We start from the raw sequence: 23,078 nt of genomic DNA on the forward strand, positions 1-23,078 counted from the left end.
AAAGTGAGCTCATGAGTGTCGTAAAGAAAGAGGCATTTACGGTCTTTTAACAGACTTAGATGGCCGTACCCACTGTAGCACACAATCCAATTTAAAACTTGGACCTTGAATAATGGAACATCTGTGGGAGGATGAAACTCATTCAGAAAGGAGGACGAAAACAAAGGGAATGAAACAAGCACTCAACAAAATGTTCAACCAAAGTGGACAGGATTCAATGCTTTTTGTCATGTTGTTTCTTTTGTGTCTACACCTCCATCTAAACTTAACAGCGTTGCTCACGTTGCCGAAAGGATGATGGGATTCTCCTCCACCAGAACAGTTTTGTTCACCCTCCAGGCTTTTGTAGTTCTAGAAAAGTGCCAAATATTTTTTTTTTGGGGGGGGGGGGGGGGGGGGGGGGATAACCTTAAGTGAAGCTGAAGCAGGAAAATTCGACTGTGATGTCACTCTAATAAATAATTCACGTCTTTGGAGCACATTTCGTGCGAACTGCTTTTTCTCCTCAGTTTCAGATCCTCAATTGCTCTTCCCATGCAGATGTGATTTTGAAAGAGGATGAGTATCTCCTGTTGAAGCCACTGTGATGTGCAGACATTTCAATGAATGAACGGTCGGCTGACTGCGAAAGAGAATAGGAGGATATTCCTCTGGGAATGAAGCGCCTCCCCTTTAATCGCTCGACTGAGTTTGTCTCGGAGCTGTAGTCGTTCACTTCACTAGTCTAGCACACGTTTGCCGTCAGAGGAGCACCGGAGGATTTGCTCTTGTTTTGTTCAAGAAAGCTGCTCCTTTTTTTTTCTTTTCTTTTTCTTTTTCTTGCTTTTGAGGAATAAAAGCGCGAGCACTTCTCTGTGCCGTTTTGTTGCGATCGATATGAAGAATCAAGAAATAAAACGTCCAAAGTGGCCGAAGGACTGAATAGGATTGGTAAGTAATGTGCTTTCACCTCACAGCGATCACTCGTGTTTAAATCCAGCGTGTTGGGATCTGGTTTAAGTGGAAGTTAAAGAAAAAAAATGCTAATTTTGCGTGGAAAGATTTCCAAATCAGAAGAAACTAACTGTTGGTTAAATTACAAAAGGGAGGCAAACAAGATGTGCGAATTTAACTTTAACTTATTTGATTACTGATAGCTTATAAACTGTCATTCCGTTTTCGTCTACCCATTTTTTTTTTATCAGTTTATAAACCGTAATTGCAGCCTCTGGGCAAAGTCCAGATGCCCACACGTTATTGCTCACTGCGTAAAACAAAAGGCGTGCGTAAAGTCCAGCTGTTGGTGCAGTTAAAAGACACATGGGTGCATGTAATCATAGACCTGATTGTGGATGTGTGATCAAGAAGAAGTTGTCCAGCCCTAATCTTACGAGAGGATCAGGACTTGTGGATTAATCGTGTTTTGATTGTAAAATACTTGTTTATTCTATAATCTTTTGATTGTCTTGTCCTGAAAACCAAATGGCACACTGCTTAAATCCAATACATAGTTCACAGAATCACTTCAGAGACTGAACTCAATAATCCACATGTGTGTCCCTGTTTGCCCCCTCCTGCAGCTTCCTGCTCTCACTCCACAACTCACAAGAAGCAGAGCTGCGATGGCCAAGTGGCTGAAAGACTACCTGAGCTTCGGCAGCAGGAAGGTGCCTCCTCAGCCGCCCACGCCTGACTACACAGAGAGCGAGATTCTTAAAGCATACCGCCTCCAGAGGGACCTTGACTTTGAGGATCCGTACGAGGAATCTGAAAACAGATCCAGAGGCGAGTCTGGGACTTCTGACCCTGCTACACCTGTGTATGGGTCTCCAATGAAGACATCCACTGTGGATATGAAATCTCCCAAACACAGACTGATCAAAGTGGATTCACAGGAGCTGGGGCGCACCAAGATCCTCCTCAGTGCCATCTCTTTAGAGGACCAGCAAGAGCCTGTAAGAGCCCCAGTTCTTAGTGTTCGTAGGTGTTGAGAGCTAAAAGCAGGTGGTGATAGCAGACATTTTTGTATGTGGTTGCTCTCTTGTAAAGTGGAGGAGGCAAGTAAGTGGCTGAGGATAAAAGCACTCATGCTAAGTTTCCATCTCTGTGACAGCTTTATTGATCAGAGTGCATAAGCAAGTGACTCGTAATGTTTGTCACAAATATGCATTGTTTTCATAAATCACATTACATCCCACGCGGGACATAAATTCGCTACCCTAGATGGAAGGAAGAATTATTGATGGCTTGAGCGGACCATTGAGTCGGAGAGGGTCACAGTCCCATGAGTTTATGTCCTACCATAAATAATAAATGGGGTTTGGTTTTGCAAGCTGAGAGAGCCCCCCGTATGTGCACATGTTGGGGACCATATACAGCGCACTGCATGGTGATATGCCATGGGCTACAGGGACGTATAATTCATACTCTGTCACCAGGACTGCAGTGCTCTCCTTGCTTTGTTCTTTGGAAAAAAACAGACAGAAAAAAAAGGCAAACAGATGTTGAGTGAGCTGCTGGAGAAGAAGCGAAAGTTTTACAAGGAAATGATCTTCGCATTCATTCAGCTCACATATGCTGAGTATGTTAAGGAGAGTTTCAGGCTTTTCAGCGCAGCAGTTAAATCCATGACCTGGCTCATGGAAAATGCTACAAGTGCGAAAGTCCTGAGGTGGATTGAAGTAATAGTCTTAACTCGAGTCAATAGCTCCCCCTCTTTCTCTACCCCACTCCCCTCCTGCTCTCATTAATTTCCCATGCTCTGTGGGAACATCCGCACTCTAATTAACATTGCAGATTCCTGTGCATCGATAGGTATCCTGTTTCTAAAACAACATGGGATTAGGATGTAGTTTTGGGACGGCGTGTGTGAGTTTAGCAGAAATTTGGGTGGAGAGTCTTACTTTAGCAATTTTCTTTGTCACAGAAAGAGAAAACAAGGGGTACGTGTGTTTGTGTGTGTGTGTGTGTGTGTGTTTGAGACCATATGGCTTCCTTTGTAGCTGTCAGTTTGCCAGCTGACCATTGCTTTCCTCCTGTGCTTGCATGAAGGAACAAATACTCCCCACAACCAAGCAGCACCCTCATTGCTCTCTGTGTTCTCCACCTAAAAATCTCAGCTTCTGAACACAGGGTGAGTCAGGGCTGCACTTCATGTTGCTTATTCGTAGCAATAAAGATACAATAGAATGCCATCTTAACAGCTTTTAAGAGGGAGCTGTTTTATAGCTAGTGTGTATATATATATATATATATATATGGCTTGGTTTTGTGAAGCTGCACACAAAAGGTGCAAATTAGAGTCTTGATTCTCCAGAAGTGTTTTGGCTGTAATCAAACTTGTATTTAACGTGCCACTGAGCAAGGATATGACTGCCATTTCAATCCTGTGCTGCTTTCTCTAGCTTGATGAGCTATTGTGTCCAACCGTTCGTCCTTCTTAGCTTTTATACAAGTTACAGACTGAATCCACCAAATCACTAACAACCCGTTGTTTCAAGTGGAAATGGAAGTTTTACAAAAAGCGGCTGTGAAAACTCTATTAAATTCAAATTCATCGTTGCATGTGATTAAAATCTTAACACTTCTATGTACATTTACCTGCAAGAAAGACAAATAAAATATTTCTTTATGTCTTCATTTATCATGGCAAGCTATAGAGGATAGGACATTTTTCTCTAAGGGGGTGAGGGAGGTTAATGTTCTTTCAGCAAAAAGCCTTACTTCTTGTGTTTGGTCCTTTAGGTGGTGCCATCAGCCCCACTGGCAGGAGACACAGATTACTCTGACCCGTTTGATGCTCGCTTAGACCACAGGCCAGAACCAGATTACGGACCTGCTCCCTGCGAGAACAATGGCTACATGGAACCATACGAGGCCCAGAGGGTCATAACAGGTCAGTGGATTTATTATTACTCAGCAGTCAATCTCTAATGTGCCATGTTGTTATCATAGCTGTTTGGGTTTAAGCTCCAATTCCGTTCCCTCTAACGTCTTCCTCTCCCCATTGAACAATAAAAGAGTGAGTTGGTCTCTTAAAGGGTTAAATCCAGAACCTCTGACATATGTAGAATTACAATCTGAAAGATATTTTATTGCATTTCAGGTTCACCAAATCATCAACAAAACATGGACACTGCCAAGACTATCATTGATCCATACACAATGTCACAAATTCATTTTTATAACCACAACACAGAGATGTTTAATTTCCATTTTTTATGCTTTATTACTCTTCTTTTTCTTTCTGCTTCTGTAGAGAACTCTATCTTATTTACATTTTCCCAGGTCTTTGTTCTAAAAATACAGGTTTAAAATGCAGTACTGCTCATTAATTCTACTTTAATGAGTCCATTTGTAAGTAGAAAGCGTTGCATGTTTTTAGTTCATCCCAGGTGGTCTATTTCTTCTCAGCATCACAAAATGTCGTTTTTACAGATGTGCATCCAGGATCCATTATCAGACCCTCCCTCCTTCCCCTCCGATTCTCTCCCACATCATCCACTATCGTTTTCCATTTGTCTCTCCTCCCATAACATCTCTGTCTGCCCCTTTGCACCGCACACTCACTGCTCTGTCCCAGTCATTTAGTGTAACACCCCCCCCCCCCCACACACACACACACACACACACACACACACACACACACACACACACACACACACACACACACACACACACACACACACACACACACACACCCCACTCCTCCTCCTGTTCTTACTCCATTTCTCTGTCTCTCTTCATCTCGAGGGGCTCTCCCAGGCCCTAAGGGGAGTCTGGCTGTGTCTCTCTCATCTGGCCTTTAGCACATTTTCTGACCTGTCCTCCTCTTTTCTGTCACATGTGCTGCTTCTTTGCTGATTAAATTAACTTTATAATATGAGAATAAGAGTGAAAGTGGCTTCTTTCTTCTTCTTTTTTGCCCAACTGAGAAACCTTCAAGAATATTTTTTTCTCTTGCTGCAGCTGGATGAAGCCATTGGAGAGATGAGATTCTTGCTGTTGATGGCAGAGCACTTGGGAAATCATTGTCACTGCTCTTTCTCTGACTTTGAATTGAGCCTGTCACTTCAGGGCTGTCTGTCTGCCTGCTTTTGTCTGTCTGTCTCTTTGTCAGTCATTGCTCATCAAAACACAGCAGAGCAGAGAAGACAGATGTGAGATTGGAATAGTAATTATCTCAACAAAGACTGTCCTGAAAAGACAACTGTGTTTATTTCAGAATGTACTTTTAGGTAAGAAAACACATCTTCAGTTTGTCATTTAGTTTATGTGGACACAACTTCTCTATTTCCTGGTCTGTATGCATTAACAGTCCTCATTTCCCTCAATTTCCAACCTCTGTCACTTTTATGTCAAATTGCTATACCCCCCCCCCCCCCCACCCCACGCTTCTGTTTTTCCTCCATCATGTTTCCTACAAATTTCTCATTTTATTTCCCTCCATGCCTGTTTTTATCTCTCTGACTTCATCTTCTCTATCTCCAGGCTGTGGCTTACACTGCGGGCTCCCAACGCAGGTAGAGCAGCGCTCAGCCCCACTGTGCTTCTGTCTCAATGACTTAACATCAAACGATGACAGAACCCCCCCCATCACCTCCCTACCTCCCCAGTCCTTCTCTCCCATCACCCTGCTCCTCCCCTTTACTTCCTTGCTACTTCCTTCTTCCTTCTCCTCCTGCTTCTCTCTTCTTGCTCGCCTTGCTCCTCCTCTTTCAATTTTTTTCCTCTCCACCCTCTTATTTATAAGCTCAGGGCCTTTCCCCAGGGTCTCCAGTTGGTAGCCATGGTGACTACAGGGTGTCATATCGTGTGAAGGTTAAAGTTTTTCTCTGCCTTTCACCATTGAACACTTCCATTAAGTCTTTTTTCCTTCTCACATGAATGCATTGCTGCTGGCTATGTGCACAAAAGATGCATACTCCTTCATTTTCTCCTTCTCTCTTACACCTGTTTTTTAAAAGGTACATTTCATATCAAAGCACCATTGCTTATTGCTGTTGCAGCAGCTAAGAGACTTCCATCGATGCATTCAGAAATCAGACTCTGTCAATAATATTAAAGCCTTTTATCTCACGGCCATATTGGTCTCCCCACAGCAGTCGCAGGTGCTGAGAATCTTTTCTTGGTTGGAAACCACTGGGAATTTAATGAAAGTGTTAAAAGGCAACATGAATGCTGTTGTGAGCTATTCTAGATTGCTGCTGGGATTCTTGATGGACATTAGAAGGGGGGCTGGGGTTGTCTACAGTGTTGCTACTCAGCATCTAGCCCAGGGCCTCGTTAAGCCCCCCTATATGAGATTCTGAGCCCATGGCAAGCTGTGCAAACATCATTTCTCTCTCTCCCTTAATTCAAGTCGTGTCAGAGCTCAACAGGCATTTTAATTACTTTCTTGTTTAGAATAATGTCAGTGTTGTGCATAAAATAACATCATGGGTCCTGGCAAATATGATTTCTTTATGCTGTTTGTTTTTCTTGCAGACTGATTAAAAAAGCAACACATCCAGGAAAATCTTTAAAAAATCTTACTAAAAGTTTTGCATGAATGCATGGTTGAATTAATGCTTTTTTTGCACATGAATCATCACAGAGCTGCAGCGAGGACCAGGAGGAGGGCGATCCCGGGGCGGGATGCAGCTCTACGACACACCTTATGAAGACGAGCGAGGCCAGCGCCCTGGTTTTCTGTACGGGGAACCTCAGGAGGAGGGTAAGGAGAGCAGCAGGCTGCCGCAAGATGATGAGCGACCAGCTGATGAGTACGACCAACCCTGGGAATGGAAAAAGGACAACATCTCCAAAGCTTTTGCAGGTAGGCAGAATATGTATCACTGTATTCTAACAAAAGATAACCAAAGTGATGTGAACATAACAGCTCTTCTGGAAATGTTAATTTTTTGGTTATAAAAATGCGGTTAGATTTGTCTTAACAGCTGCAGGATTATCTTTCATTTTATTTTGGTAATGGCAATTTTTACATATATTTTCATGATGTGAACTGTCTCACAGAAACTTCTTAAATTGTTTTGGTTCTGGCTTGCAGCAGCAATGCTAAATAAATCTTCACCTTTCCAACATGTTTGAGTGAGATGTAATACAGTTTACTGATTTGTATGGAGAGCATATTATAACTGAAAACCAAGATTCACCATGATCCTGTACCTACTCATGTACAGATGAGCACTCCTTCCTGGATGTCAAACACAAACCTTGAGAAAAAAAACAACCTTTTACTTAAGAAAGGGATTTTTTCATTTGAACCAGTGAAAATAGTTAAGAGAGCGCTCAAAGGTGCTGTCATAAAGACCGAAGCCCTCCCAGGAGCTAACAGAGTGCCTTGCTGCTGATACTACATCGTGAAACACTCATCTAACTGGCCTGACCTTTAATGTAGTGCCTGCATCCCATCGCCAATGCATTTTTTTTGTCAGACAAGGAGAGAGCTGTGACCTTCATTCTCAGCTAAAATGACACAAATCTTTCCTTTCTAAATTCGAACACCTTCTTGTTACTATTGATTTTTTTTCTTCCGCACATGTGAAGGGCTAGAGTCACAACAACCTCTGAGATGATCATTTGAGTTGACAGAGACGTCTTGTGTGTATAAATGAGAAGCGATGCAGTTGACGTCATTAAAGGAAGGTTAGCAGTGGCACGCACATAAGGCAAGGTTCATTCTCCTTCATTATCATCACATCAGCAGTATTTTGAAAATAATTGGCATAGTGCATGCACTATTTTTAAAATTGCACAGTCAGTGCATGGCACATCTCATCCCATTATTTCTGTCTACTGGATATAATTGAAGGAGAGAGTAAAGAAGTAGTAAGAGAAACAGCAGCAGACTGATAGCTCATTTAGGAGTGGATCAGAATAAGGCATGCCTGGTCAAGTCCACTTAATTGAGCTGCATCTGCAAGTCACCGAGGTCAAGGTGATGGGATAATAAATCAACCTCTCCTCCTTTGTACTCCTCTCCATTCCTGCTTTCCTCCCCTTCTCTGTCCCCCATCCTCTGCTTGCCCCCCCCCCCCCCCCCCCTCTTTTTTCTAAGTTAATTACATGCCTGCATGTGCATGACTGATCTGGTGCTAATAAGAGTCATGGTCAGCAAACCATTCCCTGAACACTCAGGCATACAGAGATAGATATATCCATTCACACCAGGTTCATGCTCAATTCACATGAAACAGAGAGGAGCAAAGAAAGAGAGACCGTAACTTATTTGAAAGTGTGGATAATTTCAAAAGAGGTTCATGACAGTTAATTTAAAAGCCAATATCACCTCTCACCTACTTATCACTCCTTCCTTGCCTAACCGTGGTTTTCTTCCTCTCTGGCTTGTTCTCTTTGTGCCACATACAGTATGCACTCCTGCTGGGGAGCGCTTACAGCACCATTAGAGGAGGCAGTGGAGGAACACGCTTGTGCGGCTCGAGTTGTCTGACCCCTTGTTTTTTCCATTTGGAGTCAGCACTCTGAGCTGGCGTGCTGTCTGTCTGAGCCTACCAGAGCACTGAAGTGTAAACACACAAACAGTATTTTCCATTCTCACATTTAATCCTTATTCCCAGACCCACTCTGCGTTGCTAGGCACGACCCACACGTGGGGGGAGAATGAAGTAAAAGAAGAGATGGAAAGAGGGGAAAAAGAGATAGGAGGAGGTATGAAACAGAGACGGACAGAGAGAAAATTTCTACAGAGGCTCCAGAGAAAGCTAGATGGAGAGAGAAATAGAAGGGGACGTCCAAGGTTATGTTTGGTGGCAGCTCAATGGATGTTTGTGAGAGCCCAGTGTTTCAGAGGGGAGGGGCGTCAGGGAGAATTAATGGTCGGGGGCTGTGGCGAGGTGAGGAGATGGGAGAGAAGGGGGAGTCAGGGCCGTTGTGGCAGGGTGCAATCAGTCATCCGCTAACACAGGCACACACTCGCACACATATATACACCACTACTGCAGCGCTGACAGGGTCATCCCTGCAGCCCTCCCTCATTCTCCCTGTGGATGTGACACACTCACTCAGATAACCCGCTACAGGGGGCAAAGGGGGGCATCACAATCTGCCGGCAGCCCCTCATCATCACCTTCTCACACACACTTACACACGTGTGGATTCTCAACAAGGTTTCTCAGCTCTTATTATCAGGCAGCTAATTGAAGTGTGAGAAGAGGTTGTGTGCATGTTGGCACAAATAAGTGTAAGGGTGTGGGGGTTGGAGGAGATGGGATGGGGTTGTGGCGGGGGGGGGTGGTTGGGGGAGTAGATGTGTTTGTGCGTCAGACAGAATCTTTTGTAATTATGATTTTTCACGGTTTTTCCATGCTTTTTATACAACCGCCTGCCTGAATATAATTTTTGGGCTATTATTCAAATATAATCCAAAATAAGTTTGCCTCAGAAGCATTTTTATTTATTCTCATTTTGCTTCATCCAGCTCAATGAGGTTGAGCCTCACCATTGCCAGAGGGGTCAGAGACCTGACAAGCCCCTCTCAGTCAGCAGGGTTTTAATTACAGCATTTGAAAGCTGTCACAAGTCACCATCATCCACCTCAAATTACAGCACTCATTAATTGCTGGAAGTCAATACACAGTCCAGCAGTGAGATATGGGCCCTGCAGACATGAGCACCAATTAGTGAGCTAATGGAAGGCACAATTTCATTATCTATCTGATGGCCACACCTATGAACAGATGAATGGGTGTAGCATGTTTTTTTTTTAAGTTTTATTCCTCAGTACTGGAGCTCAGAGTCATTTGATGCAGATGATGGTCGTCTAGAGGTTGAAAATTGGCTACATGATGAGAGAGAGCTGGAAATCTTGATGGGCAAGGTGAATGGAAATGAATGAATAACAACGCAACCCTCAGTAATTACTATTATGGCGCCATTGAGCAAAGCACTTATCCTCCACTTGTTCCAGTGCAGCTGCTCATTAGGCAACAGCAGAAGAGTGGAGCTTTAGAGAAAAGCTGCTGAGTGTGAATGTGTGCATCATTAAAGCAAAAGGATGGTGGAAAATATGTTTTTTTTTTTTTTTTCATATGGGTTTAGGTAAACTGTTTTCAGAACTAAAAAGGAAGTGAAGCAAGATGGCTATAGGGGTGGTTTTGTTAGTTGGTTGGACGGTCCACAACCCTGGTCTGGACTGAGATATCTCAAAACTTATTGGATAGATTGACATAAAATCTTGTGCAGATGTTAATGCTCCTGAGAGGAAAAATTCCTCTGACTTAAGTTATTCTCCTTTGGGAGTCCCCACAACATAATCATCTTGAAATTTGGAACAGACATCCATACTCTCCTCAGGGAAACTTTGGTAATCCCATTGACATTGAAATGATCATCAAGAGAGAATGTCCAACACTTTGCTTTAAGACCCAGTCTCTGCAGAAATACACATTCTCATTTAGCTCAAAGTGCATTTATGCCTGGGTGACTTAACAGAGCCACTGGTTTGGCTTTAGACTCTACCATCAATCTGCAATCATGACACATGACTTTAGGAATGGAGCAAAAGGTTGCAGGTGATTATTATGAAAGAAGAGAAACACTTTCTCAAGAATCTGAAAGCCATGTTTGAAGGCCAAAAGCTATAGATAAATAAGATTGCTTTATCTTTATCTTATTCTTGTAAGCTGGATACTAGCAGATGCTTCATACGTTCATGCAAACAGGAGAAAAAGGAAAGTGTAGCAAAGCTTGCAGAGACACCTTGACAGATGGTCAACGTGTGTATTTGTGTTGTGTCTGGTTGCCTGGATACATGTGCGCAGAAAGGACAGTAACAGGTTTCCTTGTTTATTCTGTATGTGTATGCCCGTAGGTGACAAGAAATTCATGCTCGTGTCTTTGTGTGTGCAGAAGAACATGCAAGGGAAGAAATGAAAGGAAAATTATTAGATTCTCTTTTCTGATGAGGTGCTCCTCTCTGTTGCTCTAAACAGGCCCTGGGGGCATCTGACCAGAATCTTTATCACTTTACTGTCACATTTTCTTTCTCCAACCTTTGCTGCTTTGCGTCCTCCTTCAGCTTTACTGACATCAATGAAAAGGAAGGTCCTTTTTAATTCCCTACTGCCAGATGAAAGAAAGGAGAAGGGACGATGGAAGTAGAGTAGGGTAAAAGAGAGGGATAAGAAAGGGAAAATAGAAAAATGAGATAATGACGCACTTAGAAGAAGACAGGTGAGAGAAGAATTTCAATACAGAGGGAAAGACGTGAGAGCAGCATGGAGCCACAGGGGGATGGATGTAAAGAAAGACTGGAAAACAGATATACAGACGAGATATTTTTCTTTATTATAAAAATCGAAATGGCATGACTTTAAGCAAGAGGAACGTGAGTGGATGTGTGAATGTGTTTTTACTTCACTGGCATAAGGTGTTAATCATCTGTCCTTATGGGGGGCATTTTGCCCAGCAGAAGGTCTTTGTGTGCTGAGAGAAGACGGGATGCCGTTTGAAAAACAGATGTCTTCATTAACGGACCCAATCAAGCTGTTCTATTGTCTTTGTCTGCTCCTCCTTTATTACAACAACAGAGAAAACAGCTGGTGTGCTTGAAAAGTCAGTAATCTTTCACTCATGGCTATATGCGTCCTGTGTGCAACACAGAAAAGAAAAACTAAGCGTGTGCACTCCCTTCCCCCTCAGATAATTTCTGGTAATTGTTAGCAGGTAGCTCAGGCGCCTGGCACATGTGGCATTTTGGCAGACCCAAGTCCACTGAATTGCTGTCACCTGTATCATCAGCTGCGTTTAATTGGGAGACAGACCTGATGGAAGTAACACTCCTTCGTTTTAGAAATACTAACTAAAGTGTATTAGATTTTAAATCATGAATACAAGCTCTGAGCATTGGTGATGGTGGGCCTTTGTCAGTAAACCATTAGTGTGTCTCATTGTCCTGTATTGGAGCACAAAGCTCTAACAGCCCTCTATGTATTACTGATCCACAGGTTTCTATTAGAAGTGAATGGAGGCCAGATGTTCCCTGCTCGTAAATGAATGACTTTGTCTAATCTGTTGTGTGTCTGTGTGTTTGTGCTAGCTTGGTATCCAGGCTTTTGTCATCCAAGTGGGATTCTTCGTATCATTGTGTATTTGTATGTATGTTCAGCTTTGTGCAGTGTTGAGAGCTGTTCAAATCTAATTCTCATATAGGTTCTAATAGTTCTTGGTGGGGAACTGCAGTTTTAAGGATAATTATTGTTTGTTACCCTGAGTCAGAGGAAAATTGTGATTTTAATATCAATGTATGTTAAATATAGAAAAAAAAAACCTTTGCACATCCATTTCATAATATAGGTGGATAGGAGAGCAATGTGTCCATCAAAAACTTAACGGGGAAACTCCCACACAGAATATACATTTATGTAAAAATTAATTTCTTGATTTTAGGTTTCATTTATTTTGTCAGATTGTAGAATTATTCATCCAAAGACACAAGGTAACAACTTTTTTTTTAAATCATAAAACTGTGAATTGACTAGCAACACACTTACCAGCATGTCACATCAAGTGTCTGTGCTGTATGATGTTACACACAAACTGAGCAGTCACTTATAAATAGACACAGTGGTGTGAACTTATGTCTTTCATGCTGTTTTATTCTGTCTTCTAGATGTCTGTCCACTATTGGCTGTATCTTTTATGTAATAAAAGGGAGGTGCTATATATTGCCATTTTGATATTTTGTCCCATCCTTACTTGAGATGGGTGAAATGGATCATACTGCAAGAAGCAAACTTTTTTTTTCTTTTTTTTTTGCATATTTCCACTACCTGAGCTTATCTCTAACTCCGATGGCTGTGCACATTTATGATCTGTGATAAATTGTCTTGGCTGCCCTATTCTCTTTCTCTCTCCGTCCTTCACTTGGTTTTCTGAGCTTCTCATTTACACCCCTCTCTTTCCATGTGTCTGTCTCAGTTTTGCTTGAGAATACGAGGTGTGAAATGTGTTTTGCTGGTGAGTGGACAGGCAGCAGAGTGTGGCAGCCGTGTTGCTATACGGGATGTCAGGTGGATGTGTGAGCGCACACTTGTGTGTTTGCGTGCATGTCTCCCATTGAAGGGTGCCAGGCCACACTTTCATCCTGGCTTCGGCGGAGGTGCGGCCCGCTCCAGATGGGACCATTGTACTGTGCGCCATGCATCAATAATTCACCGAGAGCCACAGAAAAGTGGCGGAGTGTGTCTGCCTGCTCAATAATTAACCAGGGAGGGAGGGAGGCATGTATGTACAGCCCGGGTCTCTCTCAAACGCCCATTCAAATGGCCTTTGATGTCGCCGGCCTTGGGGGTCTTTGGATTTGTCGGCTCATTAAGACATCACCCCTCTTTTTCTTTTATTTGTTTTGTAATCCGTTTTGGCTGTGAGCGGAAGCTGCATGTAAGGTGTGAAAGAAGGGAATTGCATAATGTGTCTGTGTGTGTAAGGCTGCTGTAATGACTGCCATGCTATATAATGAGCTATTTTCAGCTCTGACTCATGTTGCAGCTTCTGCTGCCCTCCTACTAGGACAGTGGAAAAAAAGCCCTGATCGCCCCCCACGCTCCTCGACTGCACTGTGCGTCCCAGTGCACAAGAAGTCACGCTTTGTTTCGGTCTCCTGCCAGTAGACAACTTTCTAAAGTAGATTCTTTCAGATGGCTATAAATAATGCAGCTCTGACATCAGATTATTTTCTTTCTTCAGTCTTATCGCACTTGATAAATAACTCATTTTCACTCAGTAAGAGGACGGAGGAGTATGAGAACATTGTTTCATCATGACAGGAGGTATGGCCGACCACATTTCATGACAACACATCCCTGCCATAAGCACGCACATGCTGCCTCACTTCTCTATTCCACAAATCACATCACTCTCTCTCTCTCTCTGTCACATTAAATATTGCACCTGATTTTGCTCCCATTTCTCATCATCGCTTCTCTTGTACATCTTCCATAACTTAACTTTTCTTCAAACTCCATCTGCTGTTTTCTCACTCTGTCGCACAACTTTTTTTTCCCTCTCTCCTCCTCCCCTCTACTAGAGATGAGGGAGTTGTCGGAGTTGCCCTGGCCTGCCCCGGTGGGTCAGATGGAGGAGGAGCACCCCGTCAGAGAGCAAGGTGACCTCCCACCCTGAACACAACCCTAACCCCCCCCCTTTTCTGCCTTCCTTTGTCACCCCAAACACACACATAAGCTTTGCCACCCTGACCTTCATGACCCAAGCTGTTATCCTACATCTGCTCTACCTGAACTCTAAACCCCAAGCAGCAAGCAGCCTACATCTGCACCCCCTGCATCTGTCCCTGCCTGCAGGGCTTGTTGGGTCATCAGTTTTTTTTTGTGTTTTATTTAAAGCACTCCCATGTTTTGCTCTTGCATCAGCCATGCGTTTAAAGCAAATTCAAAATAAGAACGTCTGCCTTGTTCGTGTCAGAGAAGTAAGTAGTGGGATGGTAACCTTAATGTTTAATTGAAAGTTCTTCTTGGTCTCTTTTTTACTAAAAGCAGTCTCTATGTGTATAAACAATTTTGTTCCTAGTGTTTTCAGGATATTAGAATTTTAAAATTAGATACTATACTGATTAAAGCTCCTGTTAGTATCTTTGTGTTGATTTGGCGCCACCTGTGGACAAAGTAGTACATCTTATGTACTGATTTGTTCTCATACATGTACAAGTTGTGTTTTTGACAAAAATGTCATCCTGCTTCTTTTATCAATGAAACTAATCACATATTGAGGATATTTGCTTTGTAAAACTTAAAAAAAAGGTTATTTCTTTAGTGTGTTATTATATTTTTTATCTTAAATCTACTACCCAGCAGCTTTCCAAATTACCTTATAGAAATACTCAGTATTGTCACTGATGGTCTTGTTTGCTTTTGTAGGTCATAAATAGGGATCAGTATTAATTTTAGGCTCCTTACAGGAGTTTTCAAATCAAGCTGTACCTGTTTTGATATCACAGCATCAAAAATAAGTCCTTGGGACCCATTATTTGGTGATTTTTTGTTTTTACCAAATGCAGGCAAATTTCTTTGCACTCTTTTAATAGTAAATTGTTGCAAAAACATTGCTAACATATTTGTACAATTTAGATTGGGCTCTCTTTTTTGCTCGCGGTAGCATTTGGTAAAAAATAAGACAGAAGGTCTTTCTTTTTTTTCCAAGCTGCAGAACTCTTCAATTACTATTGATCATTGATTTAACTGAAATGGGATTGTTTTTAAGACACACAAAGTATCAAAGTATTGAACATTTTGACAAACTTGTTTGCTCCTTAATCAAAAGAGTGTGTAGAAAGTAATCTGCCCTGTTCGCTTATCAAAAACAAAGAAGTGTGAAAGAGCCAGCCAGGGAAGACGCCAACCTCCAGTCTCCATCTTCCCACATAACAATTTTTTTTTGATATCCTTTATTAATCCCTGAGGGAATGTTGATCATAGTATTTGTGATGATGCTGATAGTTTAACAATGGCACCACAACCTGCTTTCTTCTACTTGGACTCCTCCGTCAGAGGTGCCTCTGCATCATGCATGGTTTTGCAATAGCCGGATGTCTGCTGTTTACCCAACTCTTGCTGTGAGGTTTAATCCCTTTTGATCACAGGACCGTGTAAATACCATGACTCACTTTTTCTGTCCCCCTTCTGCCAACAGTGCAGTTTGACGGCGCTGAATGGGACCGCTCCTCGTCGCCCACAGACAGGTTGCGTCCTCCGGGGCCCAGATCCAGCCCACTGGCAGGAGGGGGGATGAAGTTTCGAATGCCGCAGGAAAGCCTGTCCACGGTTGGGGAGAGAGTGGACCCAACTCTGCCTCTGGAGAAGCAGGTGTATGTATGCAGTCTGCTGTTAAATCCATAGAAGCTACAATTACACTTATAAGTATGTGTCACTGTAGAGTAGACCACTCTCCTGTTAAGGTTTAATCAGATTAAGAGGACTATGAATACAATTCAATATAAGGATATTACCCTGTTTTAGAAGCAATTTGAAGTTGCCCTGGTCATGCAGTTGACATCTAATGAAATCAAAAAGTATCCGTGTTCCCAAGAACATTTGCACATTGGATGCTCCAAGTACAATAAGGAGTGAGATGTTTAAAGGCTTTATATGCGATTTTTTGATCCAGCAGATGTCGCCCTTGAGCACCAGCATGAAACCAAAACAACTTGCGGTGCATTGTTGTGTTAGCATGCTAATGCTAGCAATCTTTATTAAGCTCGTATCTTCACACTGCATGTAAATTTACCCGGAATGAGCGTGATCTAGAAACGCAGTTAAGCAGTGAGTACAGTATGTTATTCTTCTTTTCTCTAGTCCCTCAATTAAACAACTTTTATTCGTGAGGGGAGGAGTCAGCCGGCCATCCCGGCGATGTCAACAAACTGAAAATATGACTCGGAAAACTCTGAAAGCATCACAGACAGTGGGACTCGGGTGTTACACCCATTGTAGACATTCATTACTCACAGATTTATTTTCAGAGGATTTACTTGATTTCTATTATATTTAAGTGTGAAAAAAATTGCATATTAAGCCTTTAAAATCCTGAAACGTTACTCAAAGCCTTGATATTTAAACTGATAGAAAAACATGGTGATGTTTTTACTGAGCAGCATCATCAGAGGCGACAAAACTGCAAAAGGTTAGAATAAGGACTAATTAAGTCAGTGCATTAAAAACACACATTTTCTCTGGTCTTGTAATTTCAGACATCAATGGTGTAATTTATGTGCAGTTTCTGTGCAAATAAAGGGCTGTTTCCTTAATGAAATCCAAGCACATAACACCCCTTAAGCACACATTTGCATGCGCACACACTTTGTTTGAATCTCAAACACATACATGCACACATGCACTTGAGGATGTCAGTTAATTATTATGCCCCATTACACCCTGATGATCTCCAAAGGGCTGTGAGAGATTTGTGTTTTCCTTCAAGTCTGCCGTACACAGAAACCTCATAAATGTCAACATTTAGAGTTCAGTATATCTAGCCAAATCATCAAAAGAACATTTCAAAAGCTAATTCTTAATTTGCCAAATATTTGAATTATGACCAAATATCTGCTAAACCAATTACAACCCAATCAGTATCAAGTAGACTTTGTTTTTAGGGTTAATTAGGTTTGTTACCATGCTTACACGCAAAGCTAAGATGGTAAATGTGATCAACATAAATTGTTAAGCATATTGCTGTTGAGAGGTAAGTACAATTAGTTAAAGTACTATTAAAACTGGAGCTGCTAACAGGGCTGTAGACTCTGATTCTAGTTTCATACTTTTGAAAACAAATGACTTTTATCTTTCGTGTAGTCATGGTGAAGGATCAATGTATCTGATGATGTCATCACACCTGAGGTCACAACTCTTTCCTTATCTTATCGTCTGTTTTTGTGTGTGTGTAATTTCTATCAGATGGTACCACGGTTCACTATCGCGTTCAGAAGCAGAGTCGCTGTTAACGCTGTGTAAAGAGTGCAGCTACCTGGTGAGGAACAGTCAGACCAACCGCTCTGACTACTCCTTGTCCCTGCGGTAAGATATACATACACACACACACACACACACACACACACACACACACATATACATATATATATATATATATATATATATATTCTCCAATGAACATCTTTACAATTTCCTTGCACTCATCTCTTTTACCATGTGTGGGAGTTTTGTGCAAAAAGTGTGTGAAGTCACCTGAGCAATAGATCTCATAAAGCAGTCTCCCCACCTCCCCATCTGTCTCCCCCTTCCTGCCTCACTCCCACTCAAGATCACCGCAGCACTGATTCCTCTCCCGATACTCATTTGCAGGGCACAATACTGCTTATCTGGTCAAATCCCTCTCTTGTAATTACGACCATGATCCATCGTCCCAGCCTCACCCCGCTCTCCCATCATGCCTCTCTTCCCTCCCCATCCTTGGCCCCCCCTCTCAGTGGCCTTCCTCCTCTGCCCCCAGCGGGCTTTCTAAGTGGTAATCAGGCAGGTAGAGCACACTTCAGTGCACACATCATCCTCCCCATAATCACTAATGAATATGAATCACCTTCTGTGGGCCACACAAGAAGGGGATAAGGGAGTGAGGGGGGCCAGGGGTACCACTGTGTTGTGCTGACATATAAACAAGCTTATGCATTACTCATTTACATGAGTAGAGTGAGTTTGACAAACACACGCCCCCACACACACACACTTGCTCATGCAACAAGGTCACTACTGGAACTGGTTTCCCACTTGGCGCATGTGAGGTTTGGAAAATCTCTAAAGATTCAAAACCTATCCATGTATATTTTGAGATTTATAAGTTGAAACTGTTTTTCATTAAAGTGCCAAACTACTATTTTACAGATAGCTGTATGGCACTTTAAAACGTGCCTCATAAACATCAATCACACATTGAAGACTCTGAATGTACGAACTGTCAGGGAGAATGAATAGAAGGTTACACAGTTTTAAAGCGTAGAAGGATAACCAGCAGCTTTTGTTTTAAAGTCCACATGAAACAGGAACTTCGAGAGTATCTAACTGCTGCGTTGTGACTTCATTCCAAATGAAACAGGATACAACCAATCACAAGATAGAAGGCAGGACATGACGTGGGGATGAATTTGATTGGATGGTTAGCTTCAACAAAGCTTTTTAATTGGTGGTATATTTGTAAATGCCTCTAATTGCAGGATGAGTCATCAGACATTTGAAACATTGTAAGAGAGAAGAAGAAAATACAGTTCTTTTGATGTAGAAATACTCAGATAATTCTTCATTGAAATATATTCGGCACATAACGGCAGAAAAATGAACATTTAATACAGGAACACTGGAAAATGTATTTTTCTTTTCATGGAGACCTTTAGTCTAAGTTTGGTCAATGTTGTTCATGATATTGTTTTATATGTCGTAGAATCGTCTGCATGTTTCAAATTTGTGTCTCTCTTTATCATAGTCTCATAAGCAGAAGTCCATGCATACCTAGGGACTACAATACCCTTGAATGTAATCTTGTGTCAGTTATTCCATCATGTCTTGGAAGTATGTCTTTATCAGGCTGTTGTGACTGGTTTGCTTCACAAAACTTTTTTTCATGAAGGCCAAAGGAGAGATATCGCCTTAAATCTTTAGAGACAAAGGTTAAACTCCAAGAGCTGGCGTTCCTTGGAAAAGGGAACCATACCTTGTAATCAGACAGTGTGATGAAGGTTGTTTAATTAATGGAGACAAAATGCTGAGCCACTCTAAAGTGAGTCAGCAGCACTGAAACAGAAAGGCCTGCTAGATATAACCCCACATGAATATTTATGAATGACTGAGACACTGGTAGGTTCTAATGTAGCACGAGATACAAAAAAAAAAAAAATCTCCCAAAACAAACAGGAGTGAATGAAAGCACTCGTGCTGAAGCATCTGAGCTCCAGAGGCCAGTGGGCCGTTTATACTCTGCATGCTGTTTGTGGTTTGTAGTCACCGTGAGCCGTTTGCTTTCACTGCTCTTTAAAATGTAATTTGGTTTACTAGAACAATGACAATTATAGTGACCGTTCCAGTCCTTGTCTTTTCCTCTGCTTCTATAATTAGATTTTCATTATGACTGGCTGGCTGGCTTTTAAAGGGGAAGTCTTGTAGTGTCCGCCTGGCACTTAAAGGGAAGCGAGTTTCTCTCGGCTCAAACACTCCTCGTAGTCCAGGGTTCTTCATTCTTGCTCTCTCTAGGTTTGTCTTTCCTCTATGTGCTGTTACACAGCCCATCCATCCATCATAATACCCCTGCTGTCATAATTTGTGGCAGGGTGTTAAATCTTGTTTAGAATTGTATTCTCAAAGTGCACGAAAATAAGTGAACATAAATCTAGGCTGTCTTTTTCTGTGTCAATATGTGACAAATTGTGTTGAAGGTAACATGATACTTTATGTGTCCCTTATTTCATGTCATTGCTCCTTTTCATTGTCTTCTGTTGGGATCTCTCCTGCTCTTTTTCCCCTCCTTGTCTCCTTCTTTTATTAACCCATTATTCTTGTTTTTTGCCCTCCTCTCAGGAGCTGCCAGGGTTTCATGCACATGAAGTTCACAAAATGCAAAGACGGAAAGTACGTGCTCGGGCAGAACAGTCTTCCGTTTGACACCATATCAGAGGTCATCCACTTCTACACCACGCACAAACTCCCGATCCGAGGAGCCGAGCACCTGTCCCTGCTGTTCCCTGTGCTCGTGCAGACACTCTGACTGACCCTGAACCTCCTCCTTGAACTCCAGGGTTTTATTGTGATCGGACACTTGAATGTTTTTTTTTTTTTAGCTCTCCCGAGCTGAGAAAAGGTTCTCTGCTCTCTTGTTGGACTGGACTACTTTTGATGACTCAAATGCCCTCATCCATCACTGCTGTTGTACCTGTGCCAAAAGTCTCTAACATCCGGGGGATTGATTTGCATGAATTGCAATACCTGAACTTTAGGCTACCCCTCTCTCATCTTCTCACTGAGCAGATATGGGCAGACTTTAGGGCATCGGAAATTTTTCCTTTTTCAAATGTATTTCTGACTGAAACGCAGAGGACGCTAGCAGAGCTGTACCTGAGAGAGGGTATGTAAATTGTGAATGTACCGTTGCCCCAGTTTACAGAAGACCTACAGAAGATTGAGATAGAATTACTGCTGTTTCCACAAAAACACCTCACTCACACTTGTTAATATATTGCTGTTGTCAGGTGAAAACCTTGCTTGTCATATTTGCAGAATTTTCAAGTTTATACTCTAATCAATAAATTGAATTGCTGTGTATAAGACGAGAAACGTTTCATCCACAAACCTTTTTGTAATTTCGGGGGGGAAAAAAAATCTGAATTTCCAATCAAAAAATGTGAATCTATTTTGTAATGTAGGTAGATGTAATGTTTTTAACAACAGCACTTATATTTCAGATGCTTTTCTACATGAAGCCACAGCTGTTCATTTACATCTAGTCTGCTCTTCACCGTCATGCTGCTGTACATTCACACCAATGACTGTATATGATTATGGACAGCGTGTCTTCTCTTCCCATTGTTCAAAAGTGAGGCCAAAATTCCCTCGCAATTTATGTTAGACCCTACCACGGCTTGATGTCCCATCCTTTCTGCTAACTTAAACACAAATTTAACTTACCGGTAAAACATCAAAGATCCCTCAACTCAGAAAAGAACAAAGTAGAAACGCTGTGTTATAGAAAGTTTAACGACTCTTGCGCTCAAGTTCATTACATTTCCTCTCAGCGTTCCTCCGCTGCATCCAGTGCAAAGCTGACAATTATGATGTTTTACCCCTTTTTATAGCATCATATAACAAATTTGTTCTAAAATTTTCAGAAAAGTGCACACTGGCTAAAATCAGCTCGATATGAACTAACTTTAAAGACAGAATCCAGGTTTGAAAAAATATTGTTTAACTTATTTTTGATTTTTTTTCTAATTTGACCCATTTCTTATTTGTTAACATGGAAGAGGCAGAGTGTATGACCTACCTTGCAGCCAGTCAGTAGGGGGAGCTCCAAATATTTTGGCTTCAATTTTGGGAGCTGTAATGTCGTCCATATTTGTATGCAGTCTAAGGTTGACACATCTCTGTGTTACATGTTGATTGTTAATGGTAAGCAAACGAGAAGCTGTGTTGTATCAGTACCTGTGTTGACCTTGCTGACCTGTATCTCTTGTTGGTTTCTTACTTTGCATTAGGTAGACATTGCTTTGGTTGATAAAAGCAGCCTGTCAATGCTAACATTGTCTTTTCTAAATAGTGAATTTTCAACAACAAAAACCTCACTAATTTTGGCCACATTCTCAGACTTTCTACTTATTTTGAGCTGGCAAATTCATCCAGTGACGGTTGGTATGAGTTACATGTTTGCCATTTTGGATCAGTTTCCTTGTCTGCTGGAAAAATCAGTTTAGAGCCAAAACACTTGAAACCATTGAAAATGACAAATTTGTTATGAATCATGATTATTTAAGTCATTGTTCCTTAATACAAATGTCTATATTGAAGGGTTGATTGATTGTTCCTATATTAGATATTTTCTGCCACAAGTAAAATGTGAATTAATTTACCTCCTGTGTTGAAGCATGTCATCTAAATTCCAAGTGTTTCTTTAACGTGATGATTGTTCATATAGATCTTGAAGTTGAATAGTGGTTCCCAACCTGGGGGGAATTGAATTATGTTTTTTTAAATAACCTTTGTTTATTTACCATTAAATCAGCTTGTAGACATGCAACCTTTGTACAAAAAGGTCACATTAGGTAGCCTACAGTACTTTTGATACTCAATCTTTCAGATTGTCTTTTGTTCAATTCAAAAAGAAAACATACCCAAATATTCAGAAATCATCAGATTTCATTCAATAGCCTCATTTTCCACACAGAAGGAAGGAAAAAGAGACACAAAGGACTTGGCAAGATTGCGTGCTGCGCACACTCAGATGCACACACACTTGCTTTCCTTCATCCATTAACAGCATGGCTGGGAGGGAGAGGGTGAGGACTGTTGGAGGGAGGGGGGCTGAGGGGCGGTAAGGCAGCCCTCATTATTGGGGCTGCGCTGCACTGAAAAGCACTGGGATTGCTTTCATTACGGAGCCAAATGAAATAGCAGAGGCTGATTACCCGCGTGACGGAGAGAGGAGAAAAACTGGATCCCTTTCTATTTGGGAGAAAAGAGTGAAGGGAAGGAGGGAAAAGAGAGAAGGAGGGAGACACTCCCTGTCTGTACTTCTCCTACAAGACTTGGAACAAGTGTGTTTGTGTGCATGTGTGAGTGTTTGTGAGTGTAAGCGAGAGAGACGGTGACATGGAGGGGGGCTGCTATAGTCCCATTTTTCAAACATGGCTCCCCAGGGAGAAATATGAATAATAACGACAGAGGAACTGCTGCATGTAAAAATCAAACAAATATCACACTCCCACTTCTCTGTTTTTTTGTACAGCTCTTACCTTTTGTCTGCTCAGTATTTCTAAAAGGGAATTTTAAACTCTATTTTTAGGTGTACATTCATTTCATGTAGGTTGGAAATAAATGACACCTTCCTCCCAGCATTTTAAGTTTGTGTGTGTT

The 23,078-nt window shown here is 41.8% G+C and overlaps 1 protein-coding gene across 2 annotated transcripts; it reads left to right on the forward strand.

Annotated features, from left to right (window-relative positions):
* The first annotated feature begins 682 nt into the window (after positions 1-682).
* On the forward strand, positions 683-22,074 carry shdb (Src homology 2 domain containing transforming protein D, b). Of its 2 annotated transcripts, XM_020647606.3 has the most exons (8): positions 683-930; positions 1,560-1,934; positions 3,724-3,874; positions 6,575-6,796; positions 14,027-14,104; positions 15,646-15,820; positions 17,409-17,528; positions 20,034-22,074. In XM_020647606.3, the coding sequence occupies exons 2-8, from the start codon at positions 1,602-1,604 to the stop codon at positions 20,218-20,220; spliced, it is 1,266 nt and encodes a 421-aa protein (XP_020503262.2). In that variant the 5' UTR covers positions 683-930; positions 1,560-1,601; the 3' UTR covers positions 20,221-22,074. The 2 variants fall into 2 exon arrangements, with proteins under 2 accessions (XP_020503262.2, XP_020503263.2); XM_020647607.3 differs by lacking the exon at positions 14,027-14,104 and having other exon boundaries at positions 685-930.
* The last annotated feature ends 1,004 nt before the right edge of the window (positions 22,075-23,078 follow it).

This window comes from Labrus bergylta, chromosome 6 (assembly GCF_963930695.1).
Source record: "Labrus bergylta chromosome 6, fLabBer1.1, whole genome shotgun sequence".
Lineage (NCBI taxonomy): Eukaryota > Metazoa > Chordata > Actinopteri > Labriformes > Labridae > Labrus > Labrus bergylta.

Excerpts from the sequence above, each read along its gene's own strand:
- shdb (XM_020647606.3), top strand. The coding sequence starts at position 1,602 with ATGGCCAAGTGGCTGAAAGACTACCTGAGCTTCGGCAGCAGGAAGGTG. Across the intron at positions 6,797-14,026 it reads CATCTCCAAAGCTTTTGCAG|AGATGAGGGAGTTGTCGGAG; the intron begins GTAGGCAGAATA and ends CCCCTCTACTAG. Across the intron at positions 14,105-15,645 it reads GCACCCCGTCAGAGAGCAAG|TGCAGTTTGACGGCGCTGAA; the intron begins GTGACCTCCCAC and ends TTCTGCCAACAG.